This window comes from Trichomycterus rosablanca, chromosome 1, assembly GCF_030014385.1.
Source record: "Trichomycterus rosablanca isolate fTriRos1 chromosome 1, fTriRos1.hap1, whole genome shotgun sequence".
NCBI lineage: Eukaryota > Metazoa > Chordata > Actinopteri > Siluriformes > Trichomycteridae > Trichomycterus > Trichomycterus rosablanca.
This window is the reverse complement of record NC_085988.1, coordinates 78,197,810-78,219,582: the sequence shown is the minus strand read 5'-3', so window position 1 is coordinate 78,219,582 and position 21,773 is coordinate 78,197,810. Positions and strand designations below refer to the sequence as shown.

Genomic DNA, 21,773 nt, shown 5'->3' with positions numbered 1-21,773 from the left:
CTTTAAACTTCTCCACAACAGTATCTCGGACCTGCCTGGTGTGTTCCTTGGTCTTCATGATGCTCTCTGCGCTTTAAACAGAACTCGGAGACTGTCACAGAGCAGGTGCATTTATACGGAGACTTGATTACACACAGGTGGATTCTATTTATCACCATCAGTCATTTAGGTCAACATTGGATCATTCAGAGATCCTCACTGAACTTCTGGAGTGAGTTTGCTGCACTGAAAGTAAAGGGGCTGAATAATATTGCACGCCCCACTTTTTAGTTTTTTATTTCTAAAAAAAGTTTAAAATATCCAATAAATTTCGTTCCACTTCACGATTGTGTCCCACTTGTTGTTGATTCTTCACAAAAAATTACAATTTCATATCGTTATGTTTGAAGCCTGAAATGTGGCAAAAGGTTGAAAAGTTCAAGGGGGCTGAATACTTTTGCAAGGCACTGTATATTTGATACCCCATTGCTGCCAGCTTGACACTGATAAATTCTGTAATGACTTTAATTCTTGATAACCTGCTGTAATAAACATAAGAATAAAAAAATCAAAGTTCCTCCTCGCATTTACAACAAATATGTTTTTGGAGAAAGACATGTTAATACTGTAACATCAAATTAATCAATTGACAGGAAATTTATTATGGTCTGACATATAACATTTGATAATGAATAAAAGATAACTCATTCATATATTGGTGAACAAAACTTTTTACACTTAATCAAAAGATTGAGGGTAAATTGCTAATATATCCAGTCAGATATGTTTAGTTTGTTTTATGTTGTATTAGGATTTTAACATCATGTTTTACACTTTGGTTACATTCATGACAGAAATGGTAGTTACTCATTACACAAAATTCATCAGTTCAAGTTTTAATATCAAACAATTTTGTATCTCCAATTCACCTCACTTGCACGTCTATGGACTGTGGGAGGAAACAGGAGCTGCCGGAGGAAACCCACGCAGATACAGGGAGAACATGCAAACCTCACACAGAAAGAACCCGGACCACTCCACCTGGGAATTGAACACACATACATATATATATTTATTGTTGTTTGAACATCATTAATACATGGGATTTGACACTATCTTAAAGCTTGCCTAACCTGGCACTGTGCAAGCAGAATATGCATAAAAATGAAATTGTAATGGTATGCTTCAAAGCTAACTAAAACATGAATCTTAATACTGGTCTGTCAAGCTAGATGTAGTGTTTGTCTAGTCTAGCAAAACAACCACTAACCAGTTTACAACTACCCTACTTGCATGGTTCTAAGGAAATGTTTGCTAACGTACTTACCTTCATATTTGTCAATGTCGCTGGAGTTGTACATTTAAAATCCTTTTTCCCGCTTGTTAGAAGAAGCAGTACAAACCATGCGTCGGTCGGTCTAAATCGTTCACTGTCAGACGAGGTTAATCTTGAAGACAACAAGTGTAAAAGAGAGCCATGCCTAACGTTATCTGCTTGTTGACGACCGGCAAATGAATACCGGAAGTTGATCTGCCAGTATACGAGAACCCGGAAGACAGTCGTGCATAGAGCCTATTGTCCATGACTGTGTTTGATGTTAAAACTTGTGAATTGATGAACCTTGTGTAACGAGTAATTACCGTTTCAGTCAGGAATGTAACCAAAAGTGAAAAACATGACGTTAAAATCCTAATAAACAAACACATTTTTGGTTTGGTTATATTGCTCTCGTAGATTTTGTTAGCACCTGTCCGTTAGCTCTTGTCTGTTTGCTAATGTTCATAAGTCTTGTTTAAAGTTAGTCTTGTTCATGTTTTGTGTTAGTCAGTCAATGTTCTTTGTTAGCTTAGCTTAGGTTTAGGTTCCTGTCTCATGTGTTTAGCTTGGTATTTAGCATAGGTCATGTGTTCATATGTCATGTCTAGTGTACACTTGTCTTGTTATTATTACACTTTACGAAACATCTCTGTGTGTGTGTCCACCCCCTCCTGTCTAGTCTAGCCCTAATTCGTTACAAATATAAAATCACCTGACAGTTTATAATGTGAATTTATAATGCATAGTTTAAAAATAAATCACAATTAGCACAAAGACTTTGCACATGACTCTTCACAGAAATGTAATCAATATTGCATTCATAAATCCACTTATATCGAACCTGAGGATCTGTCAAACAGCCCTAATAAATAAAGAAAACAAATCTCACAGGCTGACAGGGCAGAAAAGAAGGACAAGCAAATGCAACATATCAATAATCATAGCATTTATTAAGTCGTTCTGATATGAACGAGAGTTCGGTCGTTTATCATGGTGGTAGATACGTGCCAGCATGGACAGCACACATACATTTAAATCAGCCACATCATACAGCTGACGGGTACACCTGATGGAAAAATGTCACCTAGCAATCCATGTTGATGGAGAACCAAACCAAAAGAGAAAATAAGACAAGGGCATGTGTGTGTGTGTGTGTGTGTGTGTGTGTGTGCGTGCGTGCGTGGGTGTGTGTGTGTACATGTCAGTTTGAGTGTGTTTAAGACTAGACACTGGATGTACACCGATCAGCCATAACATTAAAACCACCTCCTTGTTTCTACACTTACTGTCCATTTTATCAGCTCCACTTACCAAATAGAAGCACTTTATAGTTCTTTGTATTCCCCTTTCATGCTGTTCTTCAATGCTCAGGACCCCCACAGGACCACTACAGAGCAGGTATTATTTGGGTGGTGGATCATTCTCAGCACTGCAGTGACACTGACATGGTGGTGGTGTGTTAGTGTGTGTTGTGCTTGTATGAGTGGATCAGACACAGCAGCGCTGCTGGAGTTTTTAAATACCGTGTCCACTCACTGTACACTCTATTAGACACTCCTACCTAGTTGTTCAACCTTGTAGATGTAAAGTCAGAGACGATCGCTCATCTATTGCTGCTGTTTGAGTTGGTCATCTTTAAGATCTTCATCAGTGGTCACAGGATGCTGCCCACGGAGCGCTGTTGGCTGGATATTTTTGATTGGTGGACTATTCTCAGTCCAGCAGTGACAGTGAGGTGTTTAAAAACTCCATCAGCGCATACCAGCACAACACACACTAACACACCACCACCATGTCAGTGTCACTGCAGTGCTGAGAATGACCCACCACCCAAATAATACCTGCTCTGTGGTGGTCCTGTGGGGGTCCTGAGCATTGAATAACAGCATGAAAGGGGGCTAACAAAGCATGTAGAGAAACAGATGGACTACAGTCAGTAATTGTAGAACTACAAAGTGCTTCTATATGGTAAGTGGAGCTGATAAAATGGACAATGTGTGTAGAAACAAGGAGGTGGTTTTAATGTTATGGCTGATCAGTGTACATGGATAGGTTGTTTCATTTTCTTTTTATAGTGTGGCTCCAAAGAAATTATTCTGTAGTGGAAAGGAAGCACCACCTCCGTGTTTGTTTCACCACCAACAAATACTTTAAGAAAAAGCATTAATTCCAGACTAAATATGTAAAAAATAAACTAAAAAAAAATCTAAAGAATTAATATGTAGACTGTAAAATGAGCTGTTCTAGTCTTTCAGCTTTTTGTGCCTTTTTTTTTTTAATCTGAAGCAAAATTATCCAAGCGCATTGATAGGAAAGACTTATATAGAAAATGTTAAGGGGGAACTGACAGGCAAAAACATTGAGTACAAAAAATGAGAGAGATTTTCTCACTGCACTGCACACCTGACAAGTCATTATCCAGCATCATTCATACAAACTGCGAGGAGGAGGAGGAAGACGTGAAATAAAAAAAAATAAAAAGATGATGAAGAACTAAGGACGGAGAAATACAGTATAAGTACAAATGGCAGAAAAAGAGCAGCCATCTACTCCTACTGAGAACGACGTGTGGAATTAAAACCGTTTTATTACGGCATGCAGTCAGACATCAGAAGCAGAGGCAGCCAGCTTTCACTGCTCATGTACATCCTTTTAAATGCAACGGCTTGTGTTATGATACAGCTGATAAGTGCTGCTCCAATCCTAAATGGAACAGAGCGAGAAAGAGAGAGCAGGATGAGGAGAGAAGAAACAAATTGAAAAATGTCAGAAAAGTATTGTTACAGTGTTTATCTGTCATTCAGCTGTAAATGCGTTTGACATTGCAGGGATGGAAGAACAAATTATCCTTGCAGATGAAGTGATGTTTAAAAAACAGGTTGTTCACTTGGAGGATGGACTTTGTTCATGCTCTGTCTCTGCAGGTCCTCTCTGTTCTAGTCTGTCTTCTTTTTTTTTGGAATAAAAAAAAAAGTACAAACTGCAAGATTTGGTGACTGAACTCTCAAGCTTTCAGAACCAACCATCATACTTACACTGATCAGCCATAACATTAAAACGACCTCCTTGTTTCAACACTCACTGTCCATTTTATCAGCTCCACTTACCATATAGAAGCACTTTGTAGTTCTACAATTACTGACTGTAGTCCATCTGTTTCTCTACATATCTTTTTAGCCTGTTTTCACCTTGTTCTTCAATGGTCAGGACCCCCACAGAGCAGGTATTATTTAGGTGGTGGATCATTCTCAGCACTGCAGTGACAGTGACATTGTGGTGGTGTGTTAGTGTGTGTTGTGCTGGTATGGTATGTGTCCACTCACTTTTCACTCTATTAGACACTCCTACCTAGTTGGTCCACCTTGTAGATGTAAAGTCAGAGACGATCGCTCATCTATTGCTGCTGTTTGAGTTGGTCATCGTCTAGACCTTCATCAGTGGTCACAGGACACTGCCCATGGGGCGCTGTTGGGTGGATATATTTTTGGTTGGTGGACTATTCTTAGTCCAGCAGTGACAGTGAGGTGTTTAACAACTCCATCAGCATTGCTGTGTCTAATCCACTCATACCAGCACAACACACACTAACACACCACCACCATGCCAGTGTCACTGCAGTGCTGAGAATGATCCACCATCTAAATAATACCTGCTCTGTAGTGGTCCTAGGAGAGTCCTGACCATTGAAGAACAGCATGAAAGGGGGCTAAGAAAGCATGCAGAGAAACAGATGGACTACAGTCAGTAATTGTAGAACTACAAAGTGCTTCTATATGGTAAGTGGAGCTGATAAAATGGACAGTAAGTGTAGAAACAAGGAGGTGGTTTTAATGTTATGACTGATCGGTGTATATTTCCTATAGAAAAGTGAAAAAAGGTGCAACATGCATCGAACACTTGAATCTTTTGGGGGTGTTTATATAACACATCACAGCTAAAGTACAATCCAAATCAGAAAAAGTTGGGACAGCATGGAAAATGCAAATAATTAAAAAAACACAGTTTTTTACATTTACTTTGACTTTTATTTGATTGCAGATATTTCATGTTTTATCTGGTCAACTTCATTTCATTTATTTAGTTTTGCATCGTCTTGTTTAAAAATGCATGATTGTCCCTGGAAAAGATGACGTCTTGAAGGCAGCAATGGTTTATTCATGTTGATACCCAAATTTACATCATCACAGACTAGCAGTAAGTTTTAGAATCAGCAGTATTATGTTGGGGCTGAATAATTCTGACATGGGAGAGTTACCAAAATATTCTGCTACTTTAAAATACATCATTTATTTTATTTGTTAATTTACTGCATCACTCAACCAATAAAAACTTAATTTACAGCAAATTCTACCTTCATACAAGGTTTAGAGGTGTAAATGTTTCTATAAACTTGAGACAAAAAAAATCATATTTGTTTTGCAACCATTTAACTATTTTGCTTTTATGTTATTATGCATTATAAATATGTATTATTAAAGTGGCAAATTATTATGAATATAAATTAAAGCACTGTTGGTATCTTTTTTTTTATTAAGATATTTTTGTTATATAATATTTCGAATAAATTAAACAAACTAGTTAAATAAACTTGTCAAATAAATAAAAATGAAAATATAAATGAAAAAAAATATTATAATATTATTACCTTGAGATTTTTATCTTTTTTTTTTTTCCACAAAATCGATTTAAAAATAAATAAATAAATCACATGGCTAGGTTGTTTCATTAAAAATGAATTCTTATTATTTTTATTTTATTTTTTCTGTGCAAATGTTAATATTTATAAAAATGAAAAATTTGTAGTGTGACTCCAAAAAATTACTTAATGAAAACAAAAAAATAAATAAAAAAATAAATAATGAAAAACTTGAAATTCCATCTTTGGCAAATAAAAAATGTAAATAAAATAAAAATACATAAATAAATAAATAATTTAAAAACGCACAAGTTGTGGACAAAAATTGGCACAGCAGACATGACAAATTGTCATTAAATCAAATCTCATTAAACTGTAAATCAAATCTGTTTTTGCAATTTTAGGATGAAGATAAAACATTTAGCAACTATTACTTTGTATTGTCATGGAATACAAGTAATTTGGCAGTGGTGGGGCTTTAACCAGCAACCTTCTGATTAATAGTCCAGTAAATTAACTGCTGATCTCTGCTGCCTTGCAAAACCAGAGTTGTAACATTTGTTGTCTCTCAAATATTTCTGCAGTAAGGCCAGTCTCAGTCTCTGATTGTTCTCCATGAGCCACAGTTGAAACTCAGTGTGCTTGCTATTAACTCTGGATTGCTGGCTTAGGCTCTGGGCCAGATGTGATTTAACCTTTGACCCTGCTGTCAATCAAAATTAACATGTGAGACCTTAAAGGAGTTTTACTCTTAAAAACAGCTACCCTCACATCCAGTGTCAGGGGGCAAAGGCTAAAACCCTTTGGCACTGGATTGATTGTAAAGTGTATTAGCATGGATGTACTGTACTTCATTTAGGAGAAGCGAATAGGACTTTGAGTCATTATAGACAGGACAGAGAGGAGCGCTTTCAGCTGACAGTAAGACAAATGTCTAGAGGAGAGCAGAATAATGAATCTGTTAATTATTCTGGGGTCTTTGAAAAATCTTTAATTATACATCTACAATATTAAAGGGTCAAATATGTTCTGATAGTCACCAACGAATAATAGAGCATGATAATATAATAATATTAAAACTGCATTTATAAAAACTAAGCCAGACTGTTAGCTGAGAAATGCTAATATAAAAAATATATTTTGTCTGAACATTATTTTGCTTACTTTATTTATTTATTTATGGGGTACAAATAAAACATTTGAGTTTCTGGCAATTTTGAGTATAATAGGCCTGCTTTTTACCTTGAAAATCATTATTATTATTATTGTTGTTATTATTATTATTATTATTATTATTATTATTATTATACTGTAATTTCATTTGTAATTTTTATTATTTATTTTGTTTTTATTTATTCTATAAATGCCAATTTGATGAGCACGTTATAATTTGTACATTGACTGCTTAGCGTTTTGCATACTGTATTGTCTGTATATTGTAGAGAGCTACAAACAGCCAGAAACAAATTCAAACGTTCAAATTCAAACAAAAGTTCAAACATACTTGGAGAATAAAGCTGATTCTAATTCTGATTAAATTAATGCAAGAAATTAATTAAAGAAAAAAAAAACCTGCAGGCTCTAAAGCAAATGCTTATTCACAAGTAACCTCTTAACTAAGTGTTAAAAACATAACAGTAAGTATTACGTTAATTAAGTAAAATACATTTATAATTTTTTTTTTTTTTAACTTTAAATTAATTTTAATACACTGGAGAACCACTCAGTTCAGTTTATGCACCTTGTTTGATTTTACTGTTTTCAGTCCTGGCTAACAGGCTCTCCCATTGTACATTGTTTTTCAACTCAGCTTTAATATTAGTATATTTAATATTTAATATTAGTTCTAGTTTTGTTTAAAAAAAAAACTATATAATTCCCGGTCTGCAGGGGTCAGTATCTATCAAAAGTTGTCCAAGAAAGGAACAGTGGTAAACCGGCAGTGAAGTTAATGCTGGTTCTGATAGAAAGGTGTCAAATACACAGTGCATCACAGTTTGTTGCGTATGGGGCTGCAGACCAGTCAGGTGCCCATGCTATATATATATTTTTGGACGCTCAAAGAAGCTTTAAGGGGAAGAAGATTTTCATGTGATGATGATGTGAAAGCAGTTTTTTCATCAGTGGCTACATCACGCTCAACCAAACAAATTTTTTGCTGATGGTATTAAAAAGTTGGTACAATCCCCCCCACACACTCCCATGACATTGTTTGAACCCACCATAAACAAAAATGAATACACTATATACATTATATTGTTACATTTCTTTCCTCATTGTTGGAACCCTGTCTCCGTTCTTTATAGGTCAGCTGGCGGCCGGGACGTGTGAGATTGTGACGTTGGACAGAGACAGCAGTCAGCCGCGGAGGACCATTGCTCGGCAAACTGCCCGCTGCGCCTGCAAGAAAGGACAAATCGCCGGCACAACCAGATCCAGGCCTGCCTGTGTGGATGGTAAGAGCGTCGGGTTTTACTGATCTGCTTTTTACTTTTTTTATTCCCAGACTAAGCTGATATTGATGTAGCAGACTTCCACCAGCCTAAAAACATTTTTGCTGTGCCAAAAGTTGTAATGTGTTCTCTGTATATTTGATACTCAGCAACATGCTAAACTGCTATTTTTTTTTTTTGGCAGCTTGTTAGCCATGTTAGTTTGCACCAGTGGTTATTGTTGTTTAAAAATTTTTAGTAAGATCTGATAAAACATTTGCTGCTTTTACTGCTCTTATTTTCTGGGTTGTTTTTATAAGATGTTCATTGGCTCATACATTTCAAATTGTTTTCATCCACCTGATAAAAGTTCTTACATGATTCACTAGATGTTTTTTTCATGTCTGGCTCTGAGAGGCTAGACAATTGTTCAGCTAAAACACCTCTTGTAAGGTGGCTGACTTAAGAAGGTAAGAAGAAGGAAAAAAAATCAAGGGCTTAAAATATCAGGGTGCTGTTTTTTCTCCAAGTACATGTGTGATTTTTTGCACAGTCCCAATAAATTTAATTCCAACTGCATGACACTCCTGCTGGTAGAGGAGGACATGGGGTAACACAATTGAAGCAGCCCCCTGCTTCTTTATACACACCCCTATTTCTTTCAGTTTGGTTGTTTTAGCCACACCCACTGCTAACACTCACTTACTCACTCTTTTACTTTCTTAATTCTTTTGTAGAATTAGGGTCGGGGGGGGGGGGGGGGGGGGGGGGACTGGGTGCTGGAGCCTATTCCAGCTTTTCAATGGCAGTAACACCCTGGACAGGGCACTAGTCCATCACAGGGCAGACACACACACACACACACATTCACCTATAGGGCAATTCAGTGTCTCCAATTAACCTGACTGCATGTTTTTGGAGTGTGGGAGGAAACCGGAGCTCCCAGAGGAAACCCATGCAGACACGAGGAGAACATGCAAACTCTGCACAGAAAGGATCCGGACCTTCTAGCTGTGAGGCGACCGTGACCCATCCCCCCCCCTTCTAAATGTTTTTAAAATATATTTTAAATAAATTACATGCTTATTTATGACAGTTTCTTTCTGGTTCCAACGTAAATTATAATACAACATAATTATCACACAGACACTTTTTAAAGACATGTGGAAAGCTTGCCCAGATGAGTGAAGGCGATTAGGAATAAACTTGAGCTTTAAAAAAAAGATAAGAGTGTCTGTGGTTATAAAATATTATGTTCAAAAAGTTCATGGTCAGTAAATGTTTTTATGTGAGCCAAAATATAAGGACCACCCTCCAAAATGGGCATTACAATTGCTGTTTTGTAACATTTGTGTATGTGGTGGGTCAGGTATGTATTAAATTTTTGTTTATGGTTTATGGTAGTTCAAGTGTTGAATGCATTAGATCCTCGGCTCATCAGTGTATCGTATATAAATGAGTAAAAATTACCAATCTTCACATATCCCTCTTTCAGGGGTGAGTGTGTTGTGAATTTATTGAAATATGAGGCTGTGGCTCTGCTGGAGGAATTGCTGGTTTTCTGAGGTGGCTATAAGAGATCAGGCTGGTTTGTATTGTGTGTTAAAGAAACATTGTGCTTTAAGGACAACAACAACAAAAACCCCTTCATTTTTCCCTTGAGGAATCCACCATCGCTGAGCTTTAGTATCGGTGTCACAGCACGACTGGGCATTCGCTGTCCACTGCAGTGCTCTTTCCCTATTACTGCATCAGTACCCAGAGCCGCTCTGGTGTAGAATAAGCTGGCGGTAGCAGGACGCGCTTCACTGAAGGAGAAGAAACAGAAAGGGAAAGAAAGGAAGCAAATGAGATTTCAATCAGTTTAATCTCTCAGAGCCCTCCAGGTCTCAGGATGCCTGAGTTATCAACAGTGTTCTCGCTGCTACAAGCTCAAAGTACTTTATTCTGCACGCCCCCTGTTTCTGGAGGTCACCTCTTACATGCAATAATCCACAGGCTTAGAGCTCTGATTCTATAATACTCATGTTGTATATATGGGGACGGTATGGGGAAGAGTGGGTCTACAAAAGGAAAGGTCAAGAACGTTAAAAGTGCAAAGGAGACAAAAAATATATACAAAATTACATTACAATTAATATAAAACCAACGAGCACAATAGAGGAATTTTCTTGTGCATGAGTTCAAAGCTGAAACTGTCCTGTTAAGTTTGTTTTTTGCTTGACAGTTTTTGCACCTATGGCATCAGCATAAATCATGTTTTTTTTTGTCTCTCCAATTAAATAAGCTCATAGTTTCAGAGGGACTTGCCCAAAGTGATAGCAGTGCATCTAATAAAAACAAAGAGGTGTCATTTACCCCCATTGGTCACCCACAGAACGAAAGAAGGAGATGCATAATTATATATATATTATATACAGTATATATATATATACAGTATATATATATAAGTGTACCTGTGAAAAATTGCTTTGTAGCACCTGAATGCCTTTATATATTTGCCTGAAATTTTGTACTAAGTTAGACAAGGAGCTGTTGAAGTAGGAAATGTGGAACATGACTGAGAGATTATCAACAGCATCCCTGCACACATTGTAAACCAAAAAAACAAAAGGCGTTTTATTGTTTTTATGAAAAATGTTAAGTATATTTTGTTCTCAAATGGACCTTGAATAACAGAAATTAAAGCCTGAATGGGAATGATTGCCCAAGTGTCTTCTTCAATTTAAGCCATGGATGATCATTGTGCATTATGTACAACTATAGATAATTAGTGTTAAAGAAGAGCACTACAGATCGGTTAAAAATGAGCCCAAATTTGCCTCTGCACAAAGGAGTTAAAAGTAATCTGTTAACTAGGCATTAAAAAATTCAAGAAAACAATAAAAGCATGTAAAATAATACTATTTTTTATCCTAATTTTCACCCAGTAACTGAGTACTTCTTTTTGCCCAATGCGATTTAGGAAGGTATACCTACGTATAACCTAAATGCCCAACAGAGCATTTTTTTTTAACTATTTAACCAAATGCACATGGTCACCTGACCATGAGCTTGTTGGGCATTCCTTTCCAAAACATTTCCATTAATTTACAAATTCCTAAAACGTAAAATGAGCAGAAGTATTTATTAACAGATTAATTTAACAAAGTCATTTCAAAGGCTCTAAAACTCCACTGGACCACAGTGAGAGCCATTATTTCAAAATGGAGAAAATTTTGTGAAAGATAGTCTGGCCTACTTAATATCTATCCAATGGCTTAGTGACAAATTCATCTAAGTAACTTAATTTATATTTAATAAATGAAGTTCAAAGAAAACAATCCAAAGAAGTGAAGTTTATTTTTATCTTGCTTCAAATTGAGCTAAAGTTAAGTGATAGAACCATTACTGCTTGTATGACGTTTGCAAAAAAAAGCACACAATGCTTCCCAAACCATTTTGGAAGACCAATCAAAATTCTATGTCTAAGAAAAAAATACAGCATTGAATAGTTATAACATTATAACTTGACTGGACCTGCTTGACTGGATTTTCTTCATTATCAAACCCTAAATGAGGACTGTGTCAGGTCATCTATCCATGAGCTTAAACTGAGGCATAATAGTGTTATAAAACAGAACAAGCATTTAAAACATACACACATCTGACATGCTGCTGGCTGAGAAGATGTTATAATGATTCCTAAAACAAACAGTTTATGCTAAAATACTTAAACCCTGATTTAAAGCACTGAGCTCGGCAGTGATGTGAAAGACTGTCAAATTAAAGTAGGTGTTTAGTTGCAGGCGTTGCTGTGTAAGGTGGGAGCAAATACACTCATTCCATAGATGAAAATGAAAACCTAGTCAGGGAAAGTGAGCCTCCGTCGGTGTGTATGTCCCAAAGGCAACATTTTATTGAGTAGATATTACTTGTCAGTCTATTTATGAAATGTGTATTTAAATGAGATCAAGTGCATGTGTAAGATTAATGCCATATAAAAAAGCACTTTTTAAAGAATATTTGAACATTTTTTATGAAAAAATGTGCAAATAATTTCTCTTACAACCTTAATTCTAATAGTAGGATAGTAATTTGGATAGTAGGTACAATAGTAGAATGTAAATAATCAGTAAGCAACGATTTGCAAATCCTTTTTGGCCATAAAAATATATATAACAAGGATTGTCGGGTGCATGCACTATGGGAAGAAGGCAAGCCGGCAAAGGCAGTGTGATGCTTTGGGCAACATTCTGCTATAGGAAAACCTTGGGTCCTGCCATCCATGGGGATGTTACTTTGACACGTACCACTTACCTAAGCATTGTTGCAGACCATGTTCATCCTCTCATGGAAACAAAGCAAAAATGCTTCAGGAATGGTTTGAGGAGCACAACAACGAGTTTGAGGTGCTGACTTGGCCTCCAAATTCCCCAGATCTCAGTTCAATCGAGCATCTGTGGGATGTGCTAGACAAACAAGTCAGATCTATGGAGGCCCCATCCACAACTTACTTCTTCAGGGGGGTCCATGCCTAAACGGGTCAGGGCTGTTTTGGCAGCAAAAGGTGGACCAACACAATATTAGAAGTGGTCATAATGTTATGCCTAATCAGTGTATATATATATATATATATATATTGTTGCATTGTTGTTCCTTTTAACAATGCTCTGTAACTGTTTGGGAACAAGGACACCAACTGTTGTAGTGAAAGTCATTTTTGTGATGTCAGTAATGTAGTTTTTTTTTCCTTTCCTTTTGTCCTTTCCTTGGCTTAGCAATGTCTTGGTAAAACAAGCAGAGCCCTCTTTAAAAATACATAATCCAGATGTCAGCAAATGTTTTAAAATGTTAGCATTAGATCACTCCTATAACATGACAGATGCATGTCTTTGAAATGTGCTTTGAAAAGAAAATGGGATTGTGCTTTTCCACTTTGGCCTGGAGAACCTGGAGAACACGACATCCATTATTCCCAAAAACTATTTGTGAGGTGGATCATGCAATGCCACAGCATGCTTTCACATTGCATCAATTCATCTTACATGAGCTGGAGAATGGTACTGTAACTGAAAATATAAATCCTCCTGTGATCAGAAACTGACAACTGATAAAAGAAAGAATACAGAAATAAATAAACCACATTGTGCATGAATAAATAAAACAGCTCTAGTCTCCAACTATACATATACAGCCAAAGCTAAAATTGTAGATGTTCCTAATAAAGAGGCCAGTAAGTTTAAACACTAATTAAAAATCCAGAACAACACACCATGACTGCTGACAATAGTCCACCTTCCAATAACATCTGATCAGTGGGGGTCATACGAGGGTTTGTTTTGATCAATAGATGAGGTACAAAGTGTACAGAGCAACAGATGGGCTGCAGTCAGTAATCGTTTAACCACAAAGTTCATCTGCATGGTAGGAGTAGCATTTAAAATCATCAATATAATCATCAATGGAAGTATGCATCTGCATTCTCAAAATAAAGGCACATCAGTCTGTTCAGCACATCTGGACTAATAAATAATTCACTTTTTGTGTAATATTAGTGATATACTCTATCATATATCACGCATATACCGTGATATAGTAATGATACTAATAATAACTAATAATAGCAGTTGTAGCCTAGTGGTTAAGGTGCCAGACCAGTAAGCAGAAGGTTGCTGGTTTAAACCCCACCACTGCCAGGTTGCTACTGTTGAACAAGGCCCTTAACACTGAATTGCTTAGACTGTATAATGTTGGTCGCGTCTGCTAAATGCCGAAAATGTAAATAATAAAAACACATTGTTTAATAACCTGTGTGCAAATGAGATATTCAAAATAAAATAATATTGAGGCTATACAAAAACCCATTTTAATAAGTAAGCATGGAGCATTTTTTTTGTATTATAGTGTTGATGAGGTAGAACTTCTGAGAGACAACAAGAGAGAGAGAGAGAGAGAGAGAGAGAGAGAGAGAGAGAGAGAGAGAGAGAGAGAGAGAGAGAGAAGTAAACTAATCAGATTAGATAGAAAACAAATGGCTGAAGGGCTAAAATAAAAATCAAAGACCTAGTCATATACTGTATGTATACATAGAATGATAAAACACAATACCGCTGCTGGAGTTTTTAAGCACCTCACTTTCCCTGCTGGACTGAGAATAGTCCACCAACCAAATATATCCAGCCCTGTCGGCAGCGTTCTGTGACCACTGATGAAGGTCTAGAAGATGACCAACTCAAACAGCAGCAATAGATGAGCGATCGTCTCTAACTTTACATCTACAAGGTGGACCAACTAGGTAGGAGTGTCTCATAGAGTGGACAGTGAGTGGACACGGTATTTTAAAACTCCAGCAGCGCTGCTGTGTCTGATCCACTCATACCAGCACAACACACACTAACACACCACCACCCTAACCACCTAAATAATACCTGCTCTGTGGGGGTCCTGACCACTGAAGAACAGGGAGAAAGCAGGCTAAAAAAAGTATGTTGAGAAACAGATGGACTACAGTCAGTAATTGTAGAACTACAAAGTGCTTCTATATGGTAAGTGGAGCTGATAAAATGAACAGTGAGTGTAGAAACATGTTTTAATGTTATGGCTGATCGGTGTATATAATGTCTTGGGGGGCATGGTGGCGCAGTGGGTAGCACTGTCAAGGACTGCAAGAAGAGCCTGGGTTTAGATTCTGTGTGGAGTTTGCATGTTCTCCCTGTAGGTTTTATTTGGTTTCCTCCCACAATCCAAAGACATGCAGTCAGGACAGGTGGAGCTACTAAGAATTGCTTTTAGTGTGTGTGTGTGTGTGTGTGTGTGTAAGTGTAAGTGTGTGTTTGCCCTCTGATAGACTGTCGACCTGTCCGGAGAATCAGAACCACTGCTAGCCTGAACAGAGTAAAGTGGTGGTAAAACAGAAAATGAATGAATGAATTAATTAATAAATAAATGAAACATTTAATAATGTCTTGTATTTTTACTCAGTTCCCCTTTGTATTAAACAATTGATTTCCTCAGAACATTTTACAGCCCTGTATACTTTACTAATATATTTATTTATTTTATGTACTATTGTATTTTTAATAGATGTTTTATTTCTCTTATTTTTTGTGTGGGTGGTACAGTGGCACTGGTGGTTCAGTGGGCACGGAAACATGGGTCTGTGTTTCAACCCTTTGCCTCTGCTCACTGTCTGTGACGGATTTTGTGTGTTCCTCCCATTTTTGAGTGGGCTCCCTTTTTTCTCCTGCCAAAATCACGCAAGTGAATGGGTTAGACTAAATTCTCTCTAGGTGTGAGTCATCTAATCAATGGTGAATGTGTAATGCTTTGAAATGGATTGAAGTCAGAGAACCCACCCACTTTGGGAAAGGACCTTTCCTGGTACAGCATGACTGTTTTTCTGTGCACAAAGAACGATCTATAAATACATGCTCTGATATTGATGGTTTGAACTCCAGTCGCCTGCGCCAAGCTCCAGCATCATACCCACTGAACACATTTAGGATGAATTGGAACGTCAATTGCAAGCCAGGGTTCAAATCAGACATCAGAGCCTGACCTCACAAATGATCAGGTGTAACACACCCTGGACAGAATGCCAGTTTACTGCGGGGTCTTGGCCATGCCTCCCCCTCAGACATAGCCAGTCATGTCTGTATGTACACACCTGACTGGTTGATAGCACTGCTGATTCAACACCTTTGGATGAGCATCTTTGCACGAAGCACAACCTATAAATACATGGTTTGAATTTGGTGGTTTGAACTCCATTGTCCTGCACCAAGCTCCAGCATCATCCCCACTGAAGACATTTGGGATGAATTGGAACATCAATTGCAAGCCAGGCTTCTAATCAGACATCAGTGCCTGACCATACAAATGATCAGATGTAACACACCCTGAACAGAATGCCAGTTTACTGCGGGGTCTTGGCCATGCCCTCCCTCAGACATAGCCAGTAATGTCTGTATGAACACACCGACCAGTTGATAGCACTGCTTACTGAACATCTTTGCACGAAGCACGACCTATAAATACATGGTTTGAATTTGGTGGTTTGAACTCCATTGGCCTGCACAGAGCTCCGACCTCAACCCCACTGAACATGTCTGGGATGAATTGGAATGTCAGTTGCAAGCCAGGCTTCTAATCAGACATCAGAGCCTGACCTTACAAATGTTCCAAATGCCTGTGTGAAGTCGTCTCAGAAGAGTAGCTGGTTGTGTAATGAGCTATGCAACAAACTCATGATCAGGTGTAACACACCCTGGACAGGATGCCAATTCACAGCGGGGTCTTGGCCATGTTCTCCCTCAGACATTGCCAGTCATGTCTGTATGTACACACCCGACCGGTTGATAGCACTGCTGATTAAACACCTTTGGATTGAACACCTTCGCACAAAGGACAATCTATAAATACATGGTTTGAATTTGGTGGTTTGAACTCCATTGGCCGGCACAGAGCTTCAGCATCAACACCACTGAACTCCTTTGGGATGAATTGGAACTTCGATTGCAAGCCAGGGTTCATATCAGACATCAGAGCCTGACCTTACAAATGTTCCAAAGAGTGGACTGTGCAGCTCTGTGGTTGTGTAATGGGCTACACAACAAGCTCATGATCAGGAGTAACACACCCTGGACAGGATGCCAATTCACAGCAGGGTCTTGGCCATGCCCTCCCTCAGACATAGCCAGTCATGTCTGTATGTACACACCCGACCGGTCGATAGAACTGCCGATTGAACACCTTTGGATTTGCACGATTTTGGTGTCTTTGAACTCCATTGGCCTGCACAGAGGTCAAACATTAACCTTACTGAACACATTTGGGATGAATTGGAACGTCAATTGCAAGCCAGGGTTCTAATCAGACATCACAGCCTGACCTTACACGTTTCAAATGCCTGTGTGAAGTCGTCTCAGAAGAGTGGACTGTGCAGCTCTGTGGTTGTGTAATGGGCTATTTAACAAGCTCAGGATCAGGTGTAACACACCCTGGATAGGATGCCAGTTCATTGTGGGGTCTTGGCCATGTTCTCCCTCAGACATAGCCAGTCATGTCTGTATATACACACACGACTGGTTGATAGCACTGCTTATTAGATTAAACACGTTTGAATGAACACCTTTGCATAGAGCATGATCAGTAAATACATGGTTTGGTTTTGGTGTCTTTGAACTCCATTGGCCTGCACAGAGCTTTGAGCTCAACACCAATTAACATGTTTGGGATGAATTGGAATGTCTATTGTAAGCCAGGGTTCAATACAGACCTCAGAGCCTGACCTTACACATGTTCCAAATGCTTGTGTGAAGTTGTGTCAACATATTATAACCAGTAACAAGTCCAGTTTTGGACTTCAGGGGCACTGTAAGGTTGAGCGGCAGCGCTGGGAATGATCTGGTTCATTCACTGATATACACACTCATTTTTCTTTGCAGAAATAGGCGCCGCTTCCCACAACGCTGCATAGCGAATGAGATGGTGAGGAATTACTTGTCACTCGCTAAATCAATTCTTGATACCGTGTCAACAATGAGGCGCACCACACTCAAATCCCCCAGCTTAAAATGAAACTATTTTCTCAGAACAAATGCTGGTTGAAAACTGTGCCTATTCTTTTTATAACGCTGTGAACCCGGCACAGAACCGCAGAGGAACTGACGGGCCCCGGCTGATCTCAGGCAGCCACGCTAAGCCTCCGTGTTTGCGCAGGCTGTAAATGCAGATGCGCAAACATCTCTGTACCAAAACCCTATTCCTTCAGGGAGTCCTTATCAAAGTAACATTTTGCTGGGTGAGCTGAAACTATAAACCTAGTGCAAACCAAAATGTAATATTAAAAGGAGATCAAAAAGAACCAGCGAAAGCCACCACAGGGCTTCAGGCAGACATGTCGCACGAACATTAGCATATAAATAAAAAGCTGAGCCTGGCAGAGCTCATTTTAAGACACCTTTGCCATCTATTAACATTCACTTTTCTTCTGCTTTTCAATAGTCCTTTCTTATTAGTGCCAGTGTATGCACTTTCAACAATGAGGGCACTGTTGAGAGTCGGGTGCAAATGTTAAGTAATTGCTTCTTTTTGGAAGGAAGACGGGAGAAGAGAGAAGAGAGAAGAGAAAAAATATACTGAATATGAAAAAATGTTTTAGATTGTGAGGACTGGCGACTAATGTCAAATCTATACCACTCGCCACACTTTCTTCCTCATTAAACCTTTAGAAAACGTCCACCAGGTAACGGCATGTCAATTATTATAATCCTATGAATGAATAATACGACATAAAGGGTTATTAAAAGTACTACTTTTGGTGACACTTTTAAGAGCAATGAATTTGCCTTTAACTTGTAAGAGTGGAAAAAGTTCCTCAGTATAGGCCTAACTATAATTTTGTCCATTTAAAAATGCATTATTGAGCTTTAGTGATGCTCTAGCCGTCCATTGCTAAAAAAAACATCTTATAAGAGCTCTGCTGTATTGTCCAGTCTGTTTTTATTATAAACATTTAAAATTCCCTTTTTAAGACTAAGTTAATAATACATAAAAAATAAAGTAAATTTACATCTATCTAATTCTTAGTATTATCTAAGATGTCAACAACAATAATAATAATAATAATAATTATACAAGCTATAATAATCATATCATAATAATAGCAATAATAATAATAATAATAATAGTAATAATAATCATAATAATAATAATAACAATAATAATAATAATAGCAATAATAATAATAATAATAATAGAAATAATAATAATAATAATAATAGTAATAATAATAATAATAGCAATAATAATAATAATAACAATAATAATAATAATAATTATAATAATAGCAATAATAATCATAATAATAATAATAATAGCAATAATAATCATAATAATAATAATAGCAATAATAATAATAATAATAATAATAATAATAATAGCAATAATAATAATAATGACAATAACAATAATAACAACAATACTACTACTAATAATAAGAATATTAATAATAATAAAAATAATAACAATAATAGTAGTAGTAGTAGTAGTAGTAATAATAATAATAATAATAATAACAAAACTACTACTACTACTACTACTACTACTACTACTAATAATAATAATAATAATAATAATAACAACAATAATAATAATAAATAATAATAATTATAATAACAATAATAATAGTAGTAGTAGTAGTATTAATAATAATAATAATAATACATTTATTGATTTTTATATTTTACCACCCAAGGAGTATGAAAGTTCCTGCTGAGTCTGGTTTCTCTCAAGGTTTCTTCCTGTTATTTTAAAGGACTTTTTTCTTGCCACTGTCACCCTCAGCTTGCTTAACAGGGGTTTTTGGTCTGTTGGTTCTGGATTCTGTAAAGTTGCTTTGAGACAATGTCCATTGTAAAAAGTGCTATACAAATAAAATTGACTTGACTTGACTAATTCTAAATATTATCTAAGATGTCAACAACAACAACAAAACAACATAATAATAATAATAATAATAATAGTAGTAATAATAATAATAACAAAAACAACAAAACAACAACAAAACAACAACAATAATAATAATAATAGTAATAATAATAATAATAATAATAATAATAATAGTAGTAATAATAATAATAACAAAAACAACAAAACAACAACAAAACAACAACAATAATAATAATAATAGTAATAATAATAATAATAATAATAATAATAATGATAATAATAATAATAGTATAATAATAATGGTGGTGGTGGTGGTAGTAGTAGTAGTAGTAATAATAATAATAATCATCATTATCATAATAAAACATTAATTTTACAGATTCACAGTGGTCTAAAACACTAGCTCATCACTGCTGGGATTAAGTTCATGATTTTATGTTTTGGTGGTTGCTCTGGTTTGGGTGAGTGCTTAACAGACACAGCTGGTCGTGTCTGAGGGAGGACCCGATAAGGATTTCCCTCCCTTGTCCTTGCAACAGCATTCCCTGCCACCTGGTCGAGGCAGTTGGGTGTAAAAGTGTGGTCTGTGGCATTATATGTGCTGGAGGAAGCATATGCTAGCCTGCGACCTTCCTCACACACTGAGGGTGTTGTGCAGCAGGCAGGTTGTAGAGTGCAGACAGAGTGTACACTGAGCATGTACAAATTAGGTGTAAAAAGTCATCATGTGATTTCAGCCTGACTATGAACACTGAAAAAAAGAAAGTGAAATGTAATAATAATTGAATACTTAGATTTTAATGGCCTTTTCCTTTTACTATTCCTTGTTTTCACACATACAGTAGATTAAAGATTTCTCTGAGTTCAAATCCACCTTGTCAGCCAATAGCAGTGCTGCTTTGTTAAGTTGACCTGTGAAAAGGGTGCTTTACTTTGCAAAGCTGTTAATTTTTGATGGTGGAAATGCTAACAGCATTCATAGCAGTGAGTCTAAATATTTTATGCAATATTACTTAAACAGCTTATTTATTTTTTATGAAAATATGGCTACAAGGTTTAAGGTCAGTCAGATGGCTGGAATAGATGGTTTAGATAGTGTTAATGTCGTTATATTTATGAATGTCAAGTGAGCTTAGCCTGCTAACATCTGGCTTGTGCAGGTGTACAAACTTTCTTATATAAAACTCTTTGCACATGTAGGACCTAATTTAGCCTCTCAGGCTAATCCATTTCAAAGCGGTGCATTTTTAATAGCCAGAGTCCCGGTGAACGCAGTCTGAGTCGATTAGTGGAGCATCCAGATGAGGTGCAGAATCAGCGAACGGTAGCTAATGGATGTGTGATGGAGCAAGGTGGTGCAGATGTGTGGATGCATTGTACTAATGGCTCTCACTCTAATAAATGGCGGCACCTCCGCAGCAGGTACGCAGCCAAAGCCGCTTGTTTGCGACTTAGCAAACCAGGCCACGGTCATGATGAAGCACTCGCAGGTGTGGGGAGTGTTCCGTGCTGTTGATTACGTCAATTATTATTGATGTCCTTTTAAAACCGCTCCCATTTTGTTTAGCTTGTAATTAATCATAAATAGAATGAAACAAATTCTGGAATTAATTGCAATATTTTTTTTTCTTAATTTTTTCTAGTTCTTGTGTTTTTTCTGCTTATGTAGAAGAACTGCAGTTTAGTAAAAGACATACAATTAAGTATTTAATATATTTCTATCCAGTGGTATAGTGGCACAGTAGTGGTAGTGTGGGCGTCGACAGCAAAATGAGTCCTGAGAACTTGGGTTCAATCCTTGCCTATAGTTATTTATTTATTTATTTATTTATTTATGTATTTATTTATTATTTATTTTTTTATTTATTATTATTATTTATTTATTAATGGGTATGGGTTTTTCCTTCTCCCATCTCCAAAAAACATAAACTAAAGTACATGTATTTGTCTTTAATAGAATTTTCTTTTCCATATC

At 36.9% G+C, this 21,773-nt stretch overlaps 1 protein-coding gene and 1 long non-coding RNA gene across 3 annotated transcripts in view; one reads left to right on the top strand and one right to left on the bottom strand.

Moving 5' to 3' along the window:
- tafa5a (TAFA chemokine like family member 5a) overlaps positions 1-21,773 on the top strand; it is a 229,416-nt gene that overhangs the window by 151,223 nt on the left and 56,420 nt on the right. For both annotated transcript variants that reach the window (XM_063006828.1, XM_063006819.1), the window contains exon 3: positions 8,240-8,389. In XM_063006828.1, the coding sequence (XP_062862898.1) occupies positions 8,240-8,389 (150 nt within the window). The remainder of the gene's footprint in view (positions 1-8,239; positions 8,390-21,773) is intronic.
- On the bottom strand, positions 622-1,547 carry LOC134324902 (uncharacterized). The gene is made up of 2 exons (XR_010014233.1): positions 1,307-1,547; positions 622-1,020 (listed from the first exon to the last, which is right to left on the bottom strand). It is a non-coding gene; the product is annotated as an uncharacterized LOC134324902 (long non-coding RNA).